The 20,862-nt window shown below is 50.8% G+C and overlaps 1 protein-coding gene across 4 annotated transcripts in view; it reads right to left on the bottom strand.

The window, feature by feature from the left end:
- Positions 1 to 20,862, bottom strand: part of LOC122543844 (pecanex-like protein 3) — a 67,262-nt gene that overhangs the window by 36,361 nt on the left and 10,039 nt on the right. For 3 of the 4 annotated variants that reach the window (XM_087983755.1, XM_087983754.1, XM_087983753.1), the window contains exons 6-14: positions 19,081 to 20,472; positions 15,593 to 15,722; positions 10,219 to 10,388; positions 7,512 to 7,608; positions 6,370 to 6,505; positions 5,272 to 5,432; positions 3,397 to 3,550; positions 1,607 to 1,639; positions 713 to 884 (exon numbers count right to left, since the gene is read on the bottom strand). In XM_087983755.1, coding sequence (XP_087839881.1) covers positions 713 to 884; positions 1,607 to 1,639; positions 3,397 to 3,550; positions 5,272 to 5,432; positions 6,370 to 6,505; positions 7,512 to 7,608; positions 10,219 to 10,388; positions 15,593 to 15,722; positions 19,081 to 20,472 — 2,445 coding nt within the window. The remainder of the gene's footprint in view (positions 1 to 712; positions 885 to 1,606; positions 1,640 to 3,396; positions 3,551 to 5,271; positions 5,433 to 6,369; positions 6,506 to 7,511; positions 7,609 to 10,218; positions 10,389 to 15,592; positions 15,723 to 19,080; positions 20,473 to 20,862) is intronic. The other variant, XM_087983756.1, reaches the window with a different exon arrangement.

The raw sequence follows: 20,862 nt of genomic DNA, 5'->3' as shown, positions 1-20,862 counted from the left end.
AATTGGTTGCCAATGTAATTAATGAGGTACACACAATCATTTAGCAGCCAATTTCCCAGCATTTTAAAGAAAATGAAACAAACCTGTCCAGAACAGGGGAGCCTAGACTTAAAGGATCAGGGAATAAACTGATAAAAATTGGGGTCATAAGAAAATTAATCAATGTGTGCATTTCAAACAGAAGGGATTGGAAACCTGAAATTGGGGGAGGTGGAGGAGGGAAATTATCATTTGGAGCTCTTGAGTTGGAGCTGGATTGATTTTTTTTTATTGAGTATGTGTATTGAGGAATGTGAAGGGCAGGTGTAGGTCAAATGGAGAGGAGGTGTATCTCATCCTTTACACAACTGATGGCAGAACAAGGACAACAGACTGACTGCCCTCTCCTGGCTCCTGTTATTACAGTGCGCACCTATGGGATAGATTGCCAATAGCTGTTCAGTGATCACCCCTGCTCCTCATCTCAATGAAGAGGTGGGGGGGAGGGGGTCCAAATACCAGCCTGAAGGCAGAGATTGTGTAAACACCCACCTCCAGAAACCACAGTGCAGTTAATCGCCCAGGCTGAGGGACAAGGACAGGAACTGAAATCTGGACAAACATGCGTGGGAGGAAGCACCAACAAGACTATGAGAAGGTTCGTGTGAAGCATGAACCGGTTGGGCCGAACACCTGGTTAACCCAATACAGTAATAAATAGAGATAAACCCACCGATCACCACGTCCCGAGCACAGGCAAAGGACTGGGCAGAGAAGAGAGTGATCCCGTACAGGCTGATGGGCTGGAGGTGGCTGCTCTGGCTGCCAAAGTCAAAGAGCCAGATCATGGCGCAGCACATGCAGAAATAGACTGGCCGGCTGTATGCAATGATCCAGTTGTGACCCTGTGGGAGATTCACAGATCAGATCACAGCACTCTCTCTCTCTCTCATGTGCACACACCGAATCACAGGACAACTCCACCAGCCCCACCCTCCGCGTTATACATCGCTGGGTGTCCCAACCCCAGGGGCCAGACTGAGCCGCACAGCAAGTGGGCTGCTCAAGGTGAGAGTTCAGCACGAACGATCGCAAACAGCACAGCGCTGGGATAATCAATGGGAAGGAGTGCAGGACTCTGGGATTGAGGGAAGGCTGCACAATTCCTCAAATCATTTCAAATTCCTGACTCATGCCCGAAGGTCAGCTGTGGCTCAGAGGATAGCATCCCCGAGCTCTGAGTTCAAGTCCCATTCCAGAGACCTCTGCGTGCAACTGAAGCTGATACACAGCACTGAGGGAGAATGGCACTGTCAGAGGCACTGTCTTCTAGGTGAGATGTTGAAGATTGCAATCCACTCTCTCGGGTAGGTGAGAGAGATGTCCTGGCCTGCATTCCAAAGAAAAGGAGAATTTCCCCTTGGGAATATTTATCCCTCAATCAACATCCAGAGCAGACGATATGGGCCATGATCACATTATTGTCTGTTGGAACATGCTGCCACATTTCCTACGTTACAGCAGTCATGTGTTAATAACTCCAACATCATTGGCTGTAAGGTGCTCTGGCACATCGAGGGGCTGTGAAAGGCGCCACAGCAATGCAAGTTTGATTCACATTACTCACATGCATCGGAGAGGCTGCATCAGGCTGAACACTCTGGGGGGAAAAAAAAGATAAAAGCACATGACCATCAGTTTTAAACATAAATAAACGTATACTCCTTGAAGCACATTCGCAGACGGAGAGGGAGGGAGAGCAGGGTCCCCCTTCAGCTCGAGAGGATATATTTTCAGTCCATCAAGAATAAACAGGGAGAAAGTGAGGATTCCCAGATGCTGGAGATCAGAGTCGAGTGGGGTGCTGGAAAAGCACAGCAGGTCAGGGCAGCATCCGAGGAGCAGGAATCGACATTTCGAGCATAATCTCTTCATCCCGACTCTCCTGCTCCTCGGATGCTGCCTGACCAGCTGTGCTTTTCCAGCACCACACTTTTCGATCAAGAATAAAATTAATCGGGAGAGAGGCCATAGAAAATGGGTCAAACCCACATCAGCAGGTTGTGTGCTGAATAAAACAGAGAACAGTGAACCAACAGTACGACTGATTTACTGCAGGACAAATGAGGTGGAGCTCTACCTCCACGCTACAAGACAGCTTTTTCTCTGGTCTTTCAGACTCGGGATATGGATGTTGCTAGCGATGCCCAAGTTTAGCATCTCTCCCAGTCACTCCTGTGTGGTGAGCAGTCCATGGGAGAAATTTGCCCCAGTGTCGATGAGATGCACATCCAAGCTGGGCCCAAGTACAGCGTAACAGGCAATGTATCTAACATGGCTGCTACAGGCATTACCTTCAGGATGCCAACAAGGAGAATAACGGCAGCGAACGAGCTCATGGTAATACACCATGCTCATTCCTCCTCCATCACTGAATCCAAATTCTAGAATTTCTTTGGAATCCAGACTGTATCAGTCACTCTGTGGACTGCCTGCTAACAGAGCCTCACAATCTTCCTCATAAAAGAAGAAATAAACAGAGCTAAACAACATCGCATTGTGTACGGGAGTCAGAATTTCATGGAATCCCTCATCTTTGGCAAACAGGAGACCAGATAAACCTGTATTGCCCATATTCTGACTTGCACCTAATCTTGTTCACCTGCTTTCCTCACAGACTTGAAATCTGGAAATACTTCATATCCAAATTGCTCATGTAACCCCCACCCCAGCTTCTCACTGAAACGAAAGGTGCCCCCTTGGCTGTTTCAAAATCAAAACAAAGGGAACATAAAACAGCCTTCTTCAAGGGGCACCAGCTCAACAACTAGGGCAAACTCAAAAGGCAAGCTGGAAATATATACAGTCAGTTCTTCCATAATGTGACGGTCGTGTTCTTGTACAACCCCACGTTATAGAAAAATCGCACTTTAGAAACAGCGCCAAAGGGTTGCTGATGCAATTGCGTTACAGCCAACATGCCTTTTTAGAGGTTCACACTATAGAAATTCGTCAATCGTGTTACAGCGAAGTCGTGTTGACAAAGTGCGTGGTACAGCAGAACATCTTGTACTGCAGATACTCAGAAACCTCACCCAGCCCATAGGTCTCTGCACACCCCCAATTCCGGACGTTTACACAATCACTCCTCCATTGGGGGGGGGGGGGGGGGGGGGCGCGTTAAAACTACACAGTCCCGAGCTCCGGAATTCCTCTCAAGAATTCACCACTTCGGTGTTGCCATCTTTCTGCCCCTTTGGTCAGTGATCCCAAGATGCCTTGCTGTCCCGCCCTGTGAAATGCTTCTGCCTCGGAAAGTCGGCTATCTTGGAAGGGAGCTGGCCAAGGACAGAGGTGCTGGTCAGGGAGTCGACATCTGTCTCTACGCATCGAGCCAACCCGCGTTGGGGACGTTACCTTCAGCAGGGAGTACTGGCAGCTGGCAATGACCAGGCAGAACTGGAACACCCAGATGTCCCTGAAGAAGCCCTCAAGGAGAAGCATGAAGCCCAGGAAAGCCACCAAGGCAGCCAGGCTGACAGCGACCACGTTCTCATGGGCCTGACGGTTTCTGCAGAGAGAGAGAGAAAGACAAACAGAAGGTCAAGGAGAATTGCTGGGGGGGGGTGACAGAAAGGGACGGACAGACTAGAAATGGAAACGAACTTCAGCCCCTTTCCCTGGCGGTGAGAGGAGGGGACAGTGCCAGGGTCAGGCTTGTGTACGAGACACACTCACCAGCCAGACTCCTGAGGTGCCAGCCAGCCCTGCAGAGTGTGGGCACCAAGGGGTGGAGTGCCATTCCTACCCAGCACCAGAGGTCAGCAGGGAAACGCTGGGATTGTGTTTTTGAAAGCCGGCACCAGACTGGTAAGCCGGACAGCTTCAAGGCCCAAGTAGTGTACCCACGCAGTGAGAAACCAGGAGTCTCAGCGATTGTACAACCTCCTCTCAAACAGTGCAGCAGCTCTCTCCCCTCCAGGATCGCACTTTACTGCACGGCAGGAGGGGAGTACTCTGGCAGGCGTGCGCTGGCAATGAGGGAATGCTGCACTCCTGCATCCATACCAGAGCACTCACTGATATCCATCTCTCAACCAACACCATTTTGCTGTTTTATAGCCATGGAGAAAAAGGCCACTGGAGTTCCGTATCCAGTTCTGAATGCCCCAATACAAGAACGACGTGGAAAGAGTGCAGGAGAGGTTCACAGGAATGGCTGAGTGAGGAATTTCAGTTACAACGGAAGGCTGAGAGGAGATCTGATGAAAGTATTAAAAAATCCTGGGGACAAAGTAAAAGGGAGGAAAGGTTACTGCTCGTTAAGTGACAGCAATCAAGACAGCACGGTTTCAAATTAATTAATGAAAGAAAGAAAAATAAAGATATGAGGAAAATATTTTTCACACAAGTTCAGGGTTGGGAGGTTTAGTGAAGGCTGGTTCAACTGTGGGGTATTTGAAAGGGGAATTTGACGGTTATTTGAAAAGGACACATATCCAGGGTTACAGAGAGAGTCACTCAGAGAGACAGCACACACACACACACAGTGGGCCAAATGGCCTCCTCTTAGCTGCTGCACTCCTGTGATTCTGACATTACAATGCCACTTTGGCTGCGAAGGCACCGTGGGCGGTCTGGAGGGTCTTCCATTGAGAGGCTCAGAGCCGGGTTCGTCCCAATGTGGAGCAAGACGTGCATTGCTAAAGCACCTTTCACGTCCACAAGATGCTCCACCGGCCTTTGAGGCCAACGCAGCGCTTCTAAATCGGAAAAAGTGACTAAATAAGTGGTTTCCATTCGGGATGCAGAGATGGAAATCCAGCCGCAATTCCCGCAAGAGCAGGTGTTTGAAATTAGCATCAACGGCTGGGCAGTGGGGCACAAACTACTGGGGCTGCCAACTTCTCCAAGTCCTCAATAGCCAGAGACATTTCCCCAGGGCAGGATTGACTGGGTACGAGGAGTCATAGTCTGAAGATATTAGGAGGAAGGTATAAAGGAGACGTCAGAGGTAGGTTCTTTACGCAGAGAGTTGTGAATGCATGGAATGCGTTGCCAGCGGTGGTGGTGGAAGCAGAGTCATTGGGGACATTTAAGTGACTGCTGGACATGCACATGGAGAGCAGGCGAGTTGAGGGGTGCGTAGGTTGTTACTATATTTTACATTAGGATTAAATCTCAGCACAACATCGTGGGCCAAAGGGCCTGTTCTGTGCTGTACTTGTCTATGTTCTATATGTTTCAAAGGCACTCAGTACAGATCGCGATACCCCTCCCTTCCCGCCAAACCTGTCCAACAAAGCCTGCAGTGCCAGTCTGTCGTAACGAATTCGCATCCACTTCCAGGGCAGCAGCCAGAATTTGTAGTACTGCTTGTTCCTGCTCTTCTCTTCAATCATTAGCGTGTTTTCCTGGGATTCGTGGAGAGATTCCTGATCCAGAAAATCCAACTGGGAATTATTTTTTTCCCCCAAAATAAAGAAAAACAAGAAAGAAAGAAAAACAAACAAGGAGCAGAGATTATTTGACATGCTGCTGTCTGTGCTTAGCGATCTATCCTGGGATGAAATGGAAATGGGAGAGAGACATCTAGCCACGCTCCTCCACTCAATCTGACAGCATGCGACTGAGCTGCACTGGGGTTACGTTACTGACCGTGGATTCTCAAGTACACGAGGTTTAAAAGGTGCTTTGATCGAGAAAGGGGAAGCTATTTCCCCTCTGGTGAGGAGAGTCAAAATGGGCGCATGGTTGAGTGGAGGCAGTGACCTTATCGTTAGAGGCAGGGATATGGTCGGAAAGCACTTCTCTACCTTCTCAAGGGGCGATGAATACTGGCCCACCCACATGCCACAAACTCCACCCTAAACACTGTTGTGACTAGGGGTGGCCATTAACCGAAAATTTAAACCCAGATTAAACAAAATAATAGCCTCGTCCAACGACAAGTTGAGAGTTATTAAACAAAGGCCCGTGGATGGAATTCAGATTCTGATCAAACCGAATGGCAGAACAGGAGGAAGGCGCTGGAGGGGTTCTCCTCCTGTTCTTTTGTGATGGATGGCCACGTTGCTCAGGAATGCCAAGATCTCCAACGTCTAGCAACTTTATGTTGAACTGGAAAGTGCAGGTGATCAAAGGGACTGTTGCTCCATTTGCCACAATAACATGCTACCGTACTTGCCTTACCTAGGGGCCAGCGCGTGATCACTAGGAAGGTGGAGGGGAGAGACTATCTATACCATGGCGTAACGCCCACTGCAGTCAAATAACCTATCCAGCTCACAAAACAAGGAACACAGAAGGTCAACACGTCACGCTGCGACACACAAAGGAGGAAAGCAATGTGAAAGAGGCTACTTTTAATCTGCAGTGAACCTCAGTTACCTCAGGAATCTCCAACGGCACATTACGGACCTGCATTCCCTGGAGTACCACAGGCCGGGGCTGGAGGAGCGACAGCGCTGGCATTCCCTCTGGAGCGTCGGCAGAGGTGAAGCTGGAAGAGTGGGACTGATGATCCCTGGATCACACAGAAAAGAGAAATCGCGGTTAATAACTCTGCAGATTTCTGGAATATGAATGGTGTCAGAATGTTGGAGGGGTGGGGGCGGGCTGTCAGTCATTCATTCACCAGGTGACAGTGTCCTTGGCTGAGCTGGCATTTACCATCCATCCAAGAGAGGGGCAGTTAAGTGTCAATCGCATCACTGTGGGTCTGGAGTCACACGTAGGCCCAGACCAGGTAAGGATGATAGCTTCCTTCCCTAAAGGACATCAGTGAACCAGTTGGGTTTCTCCCTGACAATCGATAACTGATTCGTGGTCATCATTAGATTCTTAATTCCAGATTTTTACGGAATTCAAATTCTACATTGGCTGTAGCGGGATTTGAACCCGGGTCCTTAAGAACACCACCTGGGTCTCTGGATTAACAGGCCACCGGTAACGTCACTAAGCCGTCGGGTTAGGGTTGGTAGTGCCGCAAGTCAGATGGAACTTTGAACAGAGCCCGTGTCCATCTGAAGCTTCAAATATCCCACAACTGTCGGAGGAGGGCAGAGGGAGTTTTCTCGCAGAGCCCAGGGCCAGCAGTTCTGCTGCTGGAACGGCCCCCATGCTGTGGGATCCTGCTGTGCATCTGCAACGGATATCTGGGGGAGGAGGCGGTTGGAGGGGGATGGAAACAGCAGGAAGGTCACCTTATGGGACAAGTTGGGTCCATTGGGGTTTCGACAGAGAGGTGAGTGGAACACACTTATGACAGAGACAGACATACCCCCTCGTCAGCCAAGAAGCAAAGGGCAGACTGGACAATGGCCAAGGACGTGAGCTGGGATCACAGCCAGACTAGTTACACCCTTATCCAACGGCCCAGCAGGCTCGAGGGGCTGAATCGCCCACACACGTAATCGCACCTCAGTCAGGAAATCCTTCAGGACCTCCTGAGGACAAGGCACAGCGGCAGGAAACAGGAGATTTGAGTGGGTGACATTGGAGGAGGACACAGGAGACAGTGTGTAACTTGCCATGCGTTGTTGGAGATATGCTCCAGGCTCACTTGCTGGCCCACTGGATTCTCGTAGCCACCACCCGTCGGGCCAAAGGTGTAGGACCTGCGGACGCCTGCAGCGGGAGGACAGGAAGGGGGATAGCGGTCAGTAAATTGTGACTAATAGTGCAAAGGATCAGTGGCTCAGTAAGATAGAGGGACAGCCCCACCGTTTGTTTATGGGGTCACAGCTCTAAAACCAGCGGTATCTTTCTATAGCAATAAACGGAGGCCATTCAGCCTCTCCACTTCACCACCCGCCCCACATTTCAACTCAATCATGGCAGACCTGTCTTAATGCTATCCTCTCAAATTGCTGCCTTCACCTCACCAGCACGTATGTGCAGATTTAAATATGAGGAGAGAAGTGTTTTAATAATTGAGAATTCACCCAGCATGCATCTTGGAAAGACCACCCGTTTCGTTTCTGGACTGTGGACGTGGGAAATTGGGAAAAGACACTGTTTTAAGCCAAGGAAACTATATACAATACGTGTACTTGTTTGTATATGTACGGGAATTTTACAAAGGGGGTTAAGCTTATGTTACAGGCTTAGAAGTTAGTCATTCACTTTACTCACCTGCCATTGAATCACAGGATCCCTACAGTGTGGAAACAGGACATTTGGCCCATCGAATCCACATTGACCCATCCCGATCCACTCCCCCTACCCAATCACTGTAACCCTGCATTTCCCATGGCTAATCCACCTAAGCCTACACATCCCTGGAAACTATAGGTAATTTAGCCATTCCACCTTAACCTGTACAGCTTTGGACTGTGGGAGGAAATTGGAGCACCCGGAGGAAACCCCACGCAGACACGGGGAGAACATGCAAATTGTACACAAACAGAGGGAGTTTGAACCCAGGTCCCTGGTGCTGTGAGGCAGCAGTGCTAACCACTGAGCCACCGTGCCCCCCCCCCAGGTGATTAAAAACAATCTGATGACAATAAATAGCGATTTTCTTCATAAGATAAAACTCCTGGTGTGGCACATTCTTTTAACCTGAATTAGACAGGTGAAATTGGACTATTCAGTGGGTTATATGAATTCACATTTGTGACGACTCCAGGAACAGTGGAGGTGTAATTACTGGTGCACTGCCTCACTGAGTCGGGACAATCCTCTGATGAAGTCACTAAAATACTTCCTTCTCCCCCATTCCCCAAACTTGTGCTGGATGCGAGCACAGCCCCACACGCAACAGCAACAACCCTCCACCGCCACATCCAAACTGCCGTCTTTTGTGTGCAGAGTCCAGTCATCAAGAGGCAACAGGCTGTTCAACATAAAGAAGGTGTCACAATCAATCCCCGACTGGCCCTTGGGCAGCACTTGTTCGGCCTCAGTAGGACTGAGGGAAGTACGTGAAAAAACTGAGCCAGGAGAAAGGGTTTACATTATCATTCCCGAACTGAGCAGCTATCAGGAAATACTGAACAGACTCAGGCTTTTACCCCTGGGGAAGCGTAAGCAGGGAGCTGACCTGATAGATTTCAAAACAATGCTTCCCAAAGAGGGAGTCAGGAGCCCAAGAGAAGGTCAGAGGCTGAAATTTTAGGCTTGTATTTTGAAGCAATTTCTCCCCCAATAGGTCTTGTTCCCTTCTCTTCCGCTCTGTTAACCCTCACTGAGGGCTCTTTGGAGTCAGAGAGGGAGAGTGCACAAGGTTGGGAAGCATTGGGCTAGAATTAGAGGAATTGTTGGGTTTTTGAGGGAGACCAAGACCGACAGTCAGTGATGCAAACAGTCACTGAATGATTATAGTCATACAGCCACACAGCATGGGAACAGACCCTTCGGCTTCAACCAGTCCATGCCGCCCATAATCCCAAACCACCTGCCTGCTCCTGCCTTATCCCTCCAAACCCTTTCCTATCCATGTCCTTATCCAAATGTCTTTTGAACATTCTAACTGTACCCCCATCCAGCACTTCCTCTGGAAGTTCATTGCACACATGAACCATCCTACATAAAACAAATTGTCCCCATGACCTTTATAAATCTTTCTCCTGTCACCTTAAAAATATACCCCCTCTTCTAGAAATCCCCCAGCCTAGAGAAAAGACACCTGCCATTCACCTTACCTATCCCCCTCATGGTTTTGTAAATCTCTACAAGGTCAGCCCTCAACCTTCAACACTTCAGGGAAAGAAGTCCCAGCCTCTCCTTATAACTCAAACCCTCCATTCCTGGTCAACATCCTGGGCAAGCTCTTCTGAACCCTCTCCAGCTTAATAATATCCTTCCGATAGCAGGGCGGCCAATTTGGGAGGAACCTGTTCACACAGTGGTGAGAATGTGGAACTCACTACCACAGGTTGGTGTGAGCAGTATAGATACATTTAAGGAAAGATGGATAGAGACACAACAACAGAGGAAGGAATGGACAGGTTGATAGGTTTATTGAAGAGGTGTTGGGAGGTGCTCGGTATGGTACACAAATCCCCACATAGACCTATTCAATTAAATGGTGCATTTCTCAGCTGTGGATTTTGATGTATACTCGTTAACCCAATACATTTAACTCCCATCCCTAGTCAGGGGTCCCGGAGTAAACTGCCACATAGTGGCTCTTATATCAAAAAGCAAGTCAACGTGTACTGCACTTACAATTCTCAGGTACCGTAAAAGCAGAGATCGGGAATAAAAAGCCACGAGAGATGGACCAGCACCTACCGGCTTCGTCATAGAAGTAGTGAACTGCTCCGTCTGAGGTGTCGTCAAAGTTAGAAGCCTCGTGCAAAGGGCCCCGAGAGAGCAGCAGCGAGCTGGCAAAGTGCAGGGCAGCAGGGAGTGCGTGTGTCCGTGACTGTGACGCTGTCCGATTCCTCTGGATGTCCTGCAGGCTGCACGGAGAATTCAACACAACATTAAACCGGCGAACACACAGCATCTCTCATCAGAGGCATTTCCCAGGGGTTTTAGCAGAAAGTCACAGAGGACGGAAACCAACCCTTCGGTCCAACCCGTCCATGATGACCAACTATCTTAAATTCATCTGCTCCCATTTGGCCCGTATCCCTCTAAACCCTTCCCATTCATGTACCCATCCAGATGCCTTTTAAATGTTGTCATTGTACCAGCCTCCACCACTGCCTCATTCCAGACATGCACCACTCTCTGCGTTAAAAAGTTGCCTCTTAGTTCCATTTTAAATCTTACACCTCTCACCTTAAACCTGTGCCCTCTAGTTTTGGACTCCACTACCCTGGGGAAAAGGCCTTGGCTACACAGCTCATGTTTTTATAAACCTCTATAGGGCCAGCCCTCAGCCTGTGATGTTCTGTGGAATAAAGTTCTAGTCTATCCAGCCTTTCCTAATGACTCAAACCATCCACTCCCAGCAACATACATGTAAATCTTTTTTAAAAATGTGTCACAGAATCCCTACAGTGTGGAAGCAAACTATTCGGCCCATCGGGTCTACACCAGCTCTCCAAAAGCATCCCACCCAGACCCTATCCCTGTAACCCTGCATTTCCCATGGTTAAGCCACCTAGCCACCACATCATTGGACACCATGGCCAAACCACCCTAACCTGCACATCTTTGAACTGTGGGAGGAAACAAAGATTTGCAGGATGGGTAAATTGGCCATTCTAAATTGCCCATAGTGTTAGGTGCATTAGTCAGAGAGGAATGGGTCGGGGTGGGTTACTCTTCAGAGGGTCAATGTGGACTTGTTGGGCCGAAGGGCCTGTTTCCACACTGTAGGGAATCTAATCTAAAAAGAAAATGGGGCACCTGAAGGAAACCCCAGGCAGATAATGTGCACTTCACACAAACAGTCGCCTGAGGGTGGAATCAAATCTGGGTCCCTTGAGCTGTAAGGCAGCAGGGCTAACCACTGAGCCATCGTGCCAAATCCTTTCTAGTTTAACAACCTCCTTCCTATAGCAGGGCGACCAGAATTATACAAAGTATTCTAAAATGGAGTTATATACTGAAATATCAGGTCAAGTGATCAAGCTTGGGCAAAGGGATTGGTTGGAAGGCGTGTGTTAAATATCAGCAGGGGGTTTCGATGGGGATGTTAATGTCTAGGAAGCTGAAAGCATCGCTGTCAAGGGTACAGTAATTCACCGTTTGCCAGAATTGGAGCAACATCAGCCACAAAGGGTCTGTTGGACTGCAAAGAGGTCACGGTGAATGGGAGAGACGCAAACCATGGACAGCTTTGAAAACAAGACGGAGGATTTTAAATCTGAAGCACTGGGGATGCATTGTGCAGTTACATAGTAAAGGTCACCCACATTCTCCCCATTCAGCCAGGATACAGAATGAAGGGCAGGCTCACATCTGCGGGTCTGGGCCCAAAGTTCAAGCCTCCACAGAGTACAACAGTTCACAGCAATCCCATGCAGATAGTCGCAGAGAACACAATTAATGGTAGGGCCCTGGGTAGAGTTGGAGAACAGAGAGACCTAAGGGCTCAGGGACATAATTCTTTGAAGTTAGGAAGGCGTTTATTACGCTTGACTTCATTGCTCAGTCCTTTGAGCACAGGAGTTAGGACGTAATGTTGAGGTCGTACAGGACATTGGTGAGGCCTCTTCTGGAATAATGTGTGCAGTTCTGGTCACCCTGCTATAGGAAGGATATTATTAAACTGGAGAGGGGTCAGTAAAGATTTACCAGGATGTTGTCAGGAATGTAAGGTTTGAGTTATAAAAATAGACTGGATTGGCTGGGACTTTTTTTCCCACTGGAGACTAGGAGATTGAGGGGTGACTTTAATGAAGTTAATTAAATAAGAGGCAGGGATAAAGTGAATGGCAAGGACCTCAAAACTAGAGGGCATATTTTTAAGGTGAGAGGAGATAGACTTAAAAAGGACATGAGGGACAACTTTTCTTTTTTTAAACACAGAGTGGTTTGTGTGTGGAATGAACTGCCAGAGGAAGTGGTGAATGTGGGTACAGTTACAACTTTGAAAAGCCATTTGGATAAGCTCATAAATAGGAAAGGGCTTGGAGGGGATATGGGCCAGGAGCAGGCAGGTGGGACTAGTTCAGTTTGGGATCACGGTCAGCCTGGACTGGTTGGATGAAACTGTTTATTTCCAGGCTGTATGACTATGAGACAAAAGGACAAGAGAGGGCCACAACTCTCCGACTGGACAACACAGATGTGGGAGCTTTACGCTATACACAATCCCATGCTGTACCTGTCCTGGGGCTCTTTGATGGGGACAATGTAAATGTGGCAGCTTTACTTCCATTTTAAAAGCATAGAGACAGATTTACTCCGTATCTAACGCCATGCAGGGGGTGGGCACAATTGAAATGTGGAGCTTGTTCAAGGAACAGCTACAGCATCTCCTTGATAAGTACGTACCTGTCAGGCAGGGAGGAGGTGGTCGAGTGAGGGAACCACGGTTTATGGAAGAAGTTGCATCTCTTGTCGAAAGGAAGAAGGAGGCTTATGTAAAGATGAGACGTGAAGGCTCAGTTAGGGCAGGTGAGAGTTACAAGTTAGCCAGGAAGGGCCGAAAGAGAGAGCTAAGAGGAGCCGTGAGGGAACATGCAAAGTCATTGACAGGTAGGATCAAGGAAAACCCTAAAGCTTTCTCTCGGTATGTCCGGAATAAAAGAATGACTAGAGTACGATTATGGCCTGTTAAGGACAGTTCCAGGAAGTTGAGAGTACAGTCCGAAGAGATAGGAGAGGTGCTAAATGAATATTTTTTGTCAGTATTCACACAGGGAAGAGACAATGTTGTCAAGGAGAATACTGAGATACGGGCTATTATGGGATTGAGGTTCATAAGGAGAAGATGTTCGCAATTCTGGAAAGTGTGGAAATAGAAAAGTCCCCTGGGCCAAATGGGATTTATCGTAGGATTCTCTGGGAAGCTAGGGAGGAGATTGCCGAGCCTTTGGCTTTGATCTTTATGTCGTTATTGTCTGCAAGAGCAGTACCAGAAGACTGGAGGATAGCAAATGTTGTCCCCTTGTTCCAGAAGGGGAGTAGAGACAACCCTGGGAATTACAGACCAGTGAGCCTTACTCCGGTTGTGGGTAAGGTGTTGGAAAGGATTATAAGAGATGGTATTTATCATCATCTAGACAGGAATAATTTGATTAGTCAACACGGTTTCGTGAAGGATAGGTCGCGCCTCACAAACCTTATTGAACTCTTTGAGAAGCTGACCGAACAGATGGACAAGGGTAAAGTGGTGGATGTGGTGCATATGGATTTCAGTAAAGTGTTTGATAAGGTTCCCCACGGTAGCCTATTGTACAATATACGGAGGCATGGGATTGAACGTGATTTAGTGGCTTGGATCAGAAATTGGTTAGCTGAAAGAAGACAGAGGGTGATGGTTGATGGGAAATGTTCATCCTGGAGTTCAGTTACTAGTGGTGTACCGCAAGGATATGTTTTGGGGCCACTGCTGTTTGTCATTTTTATAAAAGACCTGGATGAGGGTGTAGAAGGATGGGTTAGTAAATTTGCAGATGACACTAAGGTCGGTGGAGTTGTGGATAGTGTGGAAGAATGTTGCAGGTTATAGTGGAACATAGATAAGCTGCAGAGCTGGGCTGCAAGGTGGCAAATGCAATTTAATTTGGAAAAGTGTGAGGTGATTCACTTTGGAAGGAGTAACAGGAGTACTGGGCTAATGATAAGATTCTTGGTAGTATAGATAAGCAGAGAGATCTTGGTGTCTATGTGCATAGATCCCTGAAGGTTGCCGCCCAGGTTGATAGGGTTGTTAAGAAGGCTACGATATGTCTTTTATTGGGAGAGGGATTGAGTTTTGGAGCCATGAGGTCATGTGGCAGCTGTACTAAATTCTGGTGTGGCCACACTTGGAGTACTGTGTACAGTTCTGGTCACCGCATTATAGGGAGGATGTGGAAGCATTGGAAAGGGTTCAGAGGAGATTTACTAGGATGTTGCCTGGTATGGAGGGAAGGTCTTATGAAGAAAGGCTGAGGGACTTGAGGCTGTTTTCATTAAAAGGAAGAAGGTAAAGAGGTGACTTGATAGAGACAGACAAGATGATCAGAGGATTACAACGTTAAAAATCACACAACACCAGGTTATAGGGTAGCCTTTTTCCTCAGATGATGATGGCTAGCATGAGGGGACATTGCTTTAAATTGAGCGGTGATAGATATCGGACAGATGTCAGAGGTAGTTTCTTTACTCAGAGAGTAGTAGGGGCGTGGAGAGCACTGTCTGCAACAGTTGTAGACTCGCCAACTTTAAGGGCATTTAAATGGTCATTGGATAAACATACGGATGAGAATGGAATAGTGTAGGTTCAATGGGCTTCAGATTGGCTCCACAGGTCGGCACAACATCGAGAGCTGAAGGGCCTGTACTGCGCTGTAATGTTCTATATTATCCATGTCCTGGGAGTGTTAAATGGCGATAGTGTGGCAGGATCTTTAATTTTCATTTGAGAGAGTAAAGGGAGATTTGCTTTCAGTTTTAAAAGAGTAGAGGGAGCTGTAAATATTTTTAAGGCCGAGGGAGATATGGGCGGCACGGTAGCTCAGTGGTTAGCACTGCTGCCTCACAGCGCCAGAGACCCAGGTTCAATTCCCGCCTCAGGCGACTCTGTGTGGAGTTTGCACATTCTCCCTGTGTCTGCGTGGGTTTCCTCCAGGTGCTCCGGTTTCCTCCCACAATCCAAAAATGCGCAGGTTAGGTGAATTGGCCATGCTAAATTGCCTGTAGTGTTAGGTGAAGGGGTAAATGTAGGAGAATGGGTCTGGGTGGGTTATGCTTCGGTGGGTCGGTGTGGACTTGTTGGGCCGAAGGGCCTGTTTCCACACTGTAAAGTAATCTAATCTAAAGTAATCTAATCTACTCTTGTTACTTACCATACGGTAGTTATACTCAGTATCTAACTCTATGTTGTCCCTGTGTGTCAAGGACTCCCAGTGAGGGGTGTTCCCAGGATTATGCCAATTCTTATAGCAGTCCCTTCACACTTGCATTGCTGAATAGACTCGCTCCCCCCAGAGTGCATCTGTAACAGCAGTCCACCCACAATCCAGCAGCCCTCCCACCAGGCTGTAACAGAGTACGGTACCTTGGCGGTGAGCCCATGATGGAGGGAGGCGGTGTAGGATTACTGCCTGCGTTGTGTCTTCGCCTCATTGCCTGTGTCCTCTTCACACTGCTGGTAAGTTCCCGTCTCCCAGGCTCTTCCAGAGCTGGTGCTGGGCAGGGGAGGAGGACACACCAAAAGTCCAATGTCACAAGCAGCGTTTAAACTGAAACCAATTCAACAATCCCCTCCTCCCCCAAAGCTCCATTCACAGGACGGATAGGATTGTGCTTAACTTCACACCGAAGTAAGTTCAATGGTTCATCAATCTTTTGATGTGGACAGCGTCGATCCACCGACAGCGCGGAGCTCCCTCAGCGCCGACCCTCCGACAGCGCGGAGCTCCCTCAGCACCGACCCTCCGACAGCGCGGAGCTCCCTCAGCGCCGACCCACCGACAGCGCGGAGCTCCCTCAGCGCCGACCCACCGACAGCGGTGAGCTCCCTCAGTGTCAATCCACTGACAGCGGTGAGCTCCCTCAGCACTGACCCTCCATATTTATCCACACTTTCTCTTCATCAAATGTATGAGGAATTTGAAACTACAGGCTCATCAGCAAAACTGAATCCCAGAGTACAAAAGGGACAGAGTCCGCACCGAATAGAGGACAGCTGAGCGATAGGAAGCAGAGAGCAGCGTACTGCTTCGAGACCGGAGGGCGATTTCCGGCAGGGTTCCCTCCGAGACAACACGAAGACCATCACAATCCTTGACAGACATTGGAGGCCGCAGCTTCCCAAACCTCATCCCTTTCGGATACAATCTGAGCTCTACAGTAACATTGGTTGCCCCAGCGCTCTCGACCTCATCCCCGCTTTGGGAAACTCTGTTGCTGCCTGGAGGACAGGAACAATTCCATAATTTGGGAATGATGGCAAATATTGCCTGCGTACCTGCTACAAGACTCCTGAAGCAAGTGCTCTCTACTCCCTGCTCCGTAATCGTCAATAGGACGGCAGAGAAAATGCTCCAGGAATACCCTGAACAAAAAGCAACATTCCCATGGGAATCGCGTGCCTCAGCACGTACTTAGGTCAGCACGGTGGCTCAGTGGTTAGCACTGCTGCCTCACAGCGCCAGGGACCCAGGTTCGATCCCACCCTCAGGTGACTGTGTGGAGTTTGCATGTTCCCCCCCATGTCTGCGGGGTTTCCTCCAGGTGCTCCAGTTTCCACCCACAGTCCAAAGATATGCAGGTTAAGGTGGGTTGGCCGTGCTAAATTGTCCCATAGTGCCCAGGGATGTGGAGGTTAAGGTGGATTGGCCGTGATAAATTGTCCCATAGTGCCTAGGGATGTGCAGGTTAGGGTGGGTTGGCCGTGCTAAATTGTCCCATAGTGCCCAGGGATGTGCAGGTTAGGGTGGATTGGCCGTGCTAAATTGTCCCATAGTGCCCAGGGATGTGCAGGTTAGGATGGATTGGCCGTGCTAAATTGTCCCATAGTGCCCAGGGATGTGTAGGTAAGGGTGGATTGGCTGTGCTAAATTGTCCCATTGTGCCCAGGGATGTGTAGGTAAGGGTGGATTGGCTGTGCTAAATTGTCCCATTGTGCCCAGGGATGTGCAGGTTAGGGTGGAGTGGCCATGCTAAATTGTCCCATAGTGCCCAGGGATGTGCAGGTTAGGGTGGATTGGCCATGTTAAATTGTCCCATTGTGCCCAGAGATATGCAGGTTAGGGTGGATTGGCCATGCTAAATTGTCCCATAGTGCCCAGGGATGTGCAGGTTAGGGTGGATTGGCCATGTTAAATTGTCCCATTGTGCCCAGGGATGTGCAGGTTAGGGTGGATTGGCCATGCTAAATTGTCCCATTGTGCCCAGGGATGTGCAGGTTAGGGTGGATTGCCCATGCTAAATTGTCCCACAGTGCCCAGGGATGTGCAGGTTAGGGTGGATTGGCCGTGCTAAATTGTCCCATTGTGCCCAGAGATATGCAGGTTAGGGTGGATTGGCCATGTTAAATTGTCCCATTGTGCCCAGAGATATGCAGGTTAGGGTGGATTGGCCATGCTAAATTGTCCCATAGTGCCCAGGGATGTGCAGGTTAGGGTGGATTGGCCATGTTAAATTGTCCCATTGTGCCCAGGGATGTGCAGGTTAGGGTGGATTGGCCATGTTAAATTGTCCCATTGTGCCCAGGGATGTGCAGGTTAGGGTGGATTGGCCATGCTAAATTGTCCCATAGTGCCCAGGGATGTGCAGGTTAGGGTGGATTGGCCGTGCTAAATTGTCCCATTGTGCCCAGAGATATGCAGGTTAGGGTGGATTGGCCATGCTAAATTGTCCCATAGTGCCCAGGGATGTGCAGGTTAGGGTGGATTGGCCATGTTAAATTGTCCCATTGTGCCCAGGGATGTGCAGGTTAGGGTGGATTGGCCATGCTAAATTGTCCCACAGTGCCCAGGGATGTGCAGGTTAGGGTGGATTGGCCATGCTAAATTGCCCCATAGTGCCCAGGGATGTGCAGGTTAGGGTGGATTGGCCGTGCTAAATTGCCCCATAGTGTCCAGGGATGTGCAGATTAGGGTGGACTGGCCATGCTAAATTGTCCCATCGTGCCCAGGGATGTGCAGGTTAGGGTGGATTGGCCATGCTACATTGTCCCATAGTGCCCAGGGATGTGCAGGTTAGGGTGGACTGGCCGTGCTAAATTGTCCCATTGTGCCCAGGGATGTGCAGGTTAGGGTGGATTGGTCATGCTACATTGTCCCATAGTGCCCAGGGATGTGCAGGTTAGGGTGGATTGGCCGTGCTAAATTGTCCCATAGTGTCCAGGGATGTGTAGGTTAGGTGCATTAGTCAAGGGTAAATATAAAATAATAGGGAAGGGGAATGGGTCTGGTTGGGTTACTGTTGAGAGGGTCAGTGCAGACTCGATGGGCCAAGTGTTTCCCCACTGTAGGGTTTCTATAATGGAGGAGCAGCATCAGTGAAGGTGCCAATCACTCTCAGCATCACCAGAGAGATCAAGTGAGCACTGTATCCAGAGTGACACACCAATCCATCTGCCTCAGCTAACACCAGCAGCCCTGAGCTCTGGCATCAGACTATTCAGCCAATCCAGATCACCCCTCCATCACCCAAAGTGCAGGCAAGTCACCCTCGCCCCATGGGAACTGCCGGAGAAATGGCAATGTGCCTTGTCAATCACTTACAGCGGGAAGAACAGAAAGAGACGCCTCTTTGCAAAACCTCATGGGAGTTTCAAGAGCAGGAGGGAACTGGGATGGGCTGGGCACTTACACAGAAATCGGACAGAACAGGCGAAAATAAAGAGGGCAAGTGGAGGGAGGGAGGGAGAGAGTGAAGTGGGGTGCATGGTGGGCGAGAGGAGCTGCGGAGAGAGATCACACTCTGACAGGAGCGTAAACAGGTGTGTGCTTGCAGTCTCCACCCCCCCCACCCCCCCCAACCCCACTCACAGCAAACCCAGGGAATCAACAATCCCCCGCCCCCCCCGTGACCTACCTCCACCGACTGCCCCCTCCGACTGGCTCCAGGCGCTGCCAATGGACTCCAGCCTCCGGGAGAACCGCTCCCGCCAGCGCGGCTCGCTGTCCCGGGCCTCCAGGTCAGACTTGGAGGCGGTCAGGGTGCGGGTGCTGCCCGGGCCGAGCTCCAGCTGCCCGGTGCCGCCCACGCTCAGCATCCGGGCGTGGGTCTTGGCGCTAGCAGGCGGTTCGCAGGGGGGAGGAGGTGCCAGGGCGATGGTGGAAGCGGGACCCGGCTCCGAGTCGGAGCGGGCCGCGTTGCGCCGCCTGGTCCCCTGAGGCCTCTGGGCGTCAGGGGAGGAGCAGGACTGCGAGGTGACACTGGAAGAGCTGGAGGAGCTGCTGTAGTTGGGCTGCGAGCGCAGGCTGGAGGCATGGCTCAGGTCACTCTGGTCGCTCGAGTCCTCGTCCTCGAAGAAGCCCTGACTGTAGGCCTTGGCGCCCAGCGCCGTCCTGACCGGTGCGTAGTCCCGCCGGTAATCGAAGCTGCCGGTGCTGCCACCGTGCCTCCTGGTGCCCTTCCTCCTGCCGGAGCGTCGGCCCGGCCCCCGGCCCAGCAGGCTCAGCTCCTTGGGGCGGACTGCCCTCTCTGCCTGCAGCGGGGCATGCTGGGAAGGCTCGGCCAGGCCTACGGCCTTGGGGGCGCTCAGCTTGTCGCTCAGCCAGGAGCTCAAGGGGTCGTCCCCTGCCCCAGCGAGGCGCTCGCTGCCGGCGAAGGCGAACCGCAGGGCCCCCTCAGCCGAGGGACCGGCATCCGGGGTGGCGACAGCCTCGCTGTCCGAGAGGTTATCCGTGTCGCTGCCTGGCTTGACCCCCGGTGGGGGTTCTGGGTCCGGCTGCGGGGTGAGCGACGGGCTCTCCAGGCGGGTGGAGCTGGTCTTCTCGCTCCTGTAGCTGCTGACGGTGCTCTGCGTCTCCCGGTCGGTGCCGCTGAAGCAGCTGTCGGTGGAGCCGGCCGCCTTGGCGCCCATCGCCTGGAGCATGCCCTCCTCCTCCTCTGGTGGCGGGGGCAGCTCCCGGGCTCCCTCCTGCCCGCTGCCGCTGACCCCCTCCTCCTTCCCGGCCTGGTCTCCCACCGGGCGGTCGCGCAGCAAGGGGCCCAGCAGGGCGTTACACAGGCTCTCGGACTCCCCGGGGTGCCAGGCGCCCAGCTGCTCCAACAGGCCGAGGTGCAAGGGGTGCACCCGCAGATCGGGCACCACCGTGACGCAGGGCGGCGTGGATGTGGCCGTTGCTAGGCCCCGGCTGGAGGGGAGCACCTGCTGGACGGGCAGCGAGGGTAGTTTCTTCACCAAAGGCTGTGTGTCCAGCTGCTGGGTCGTCTCTAGGGGCAGAGGGCCCTCACTGGTGGCATGCAGCGCCGGTGAATCTGAAACGACGAGAGATAAAAACACTGAGTCAGGCAGCGACCTAGCTCCCTCGCTCGCCATATCTACACCTCAGAGGCCCCACCGATCCATACCAGTCGGCATGGCCAACAGAGAGCACGAGTGGAGAGGGGATTTAACAGAGGCACTGCAAAATCATGAGGTGCCTGGACACAGTGAGCAGAGAGAGACCGTCCCCATCCTGCGCTGAGTTTGCAAAACAGAAGGACGGCAGAGTGAGAAACCTTTCGATTTCACGGACTGAGTGAGTGGGCAGGGTCGGGGACAAACTGCCCAGGAGCTTGGGGGCGTGGGGGGGGGGCAGGCTCAAGTGAGGCACTGCACACAGGTGGGATTGGTATAATTATCAGGATAGTGAGGCGATGTGTGGA

The sequence above is a fragment of the Chiloscyllium plagiosum genome, unplaced genomic scaffold (genome assembly GCF_037043375.1).
Source record: "Chiloscyllium plagiosum isolate Xiang-an unplaced genomic scaffold, Cpla_swu_hap1 HiC_scaffold_46, whole genome shotgun sequence".
NCBI lineage: Eukaryota > Metazoa > Chordata > Chondrichthyes > Orectolobiformes > Hemiscylliidae > Chiloscyllium > Chiloscyllium plagiosum.
The sequence above is the reverse complement of the archived record's forward strand: the minus strand, read 5'-3'. Positions and strand labels throughout refer to the sequence as shown.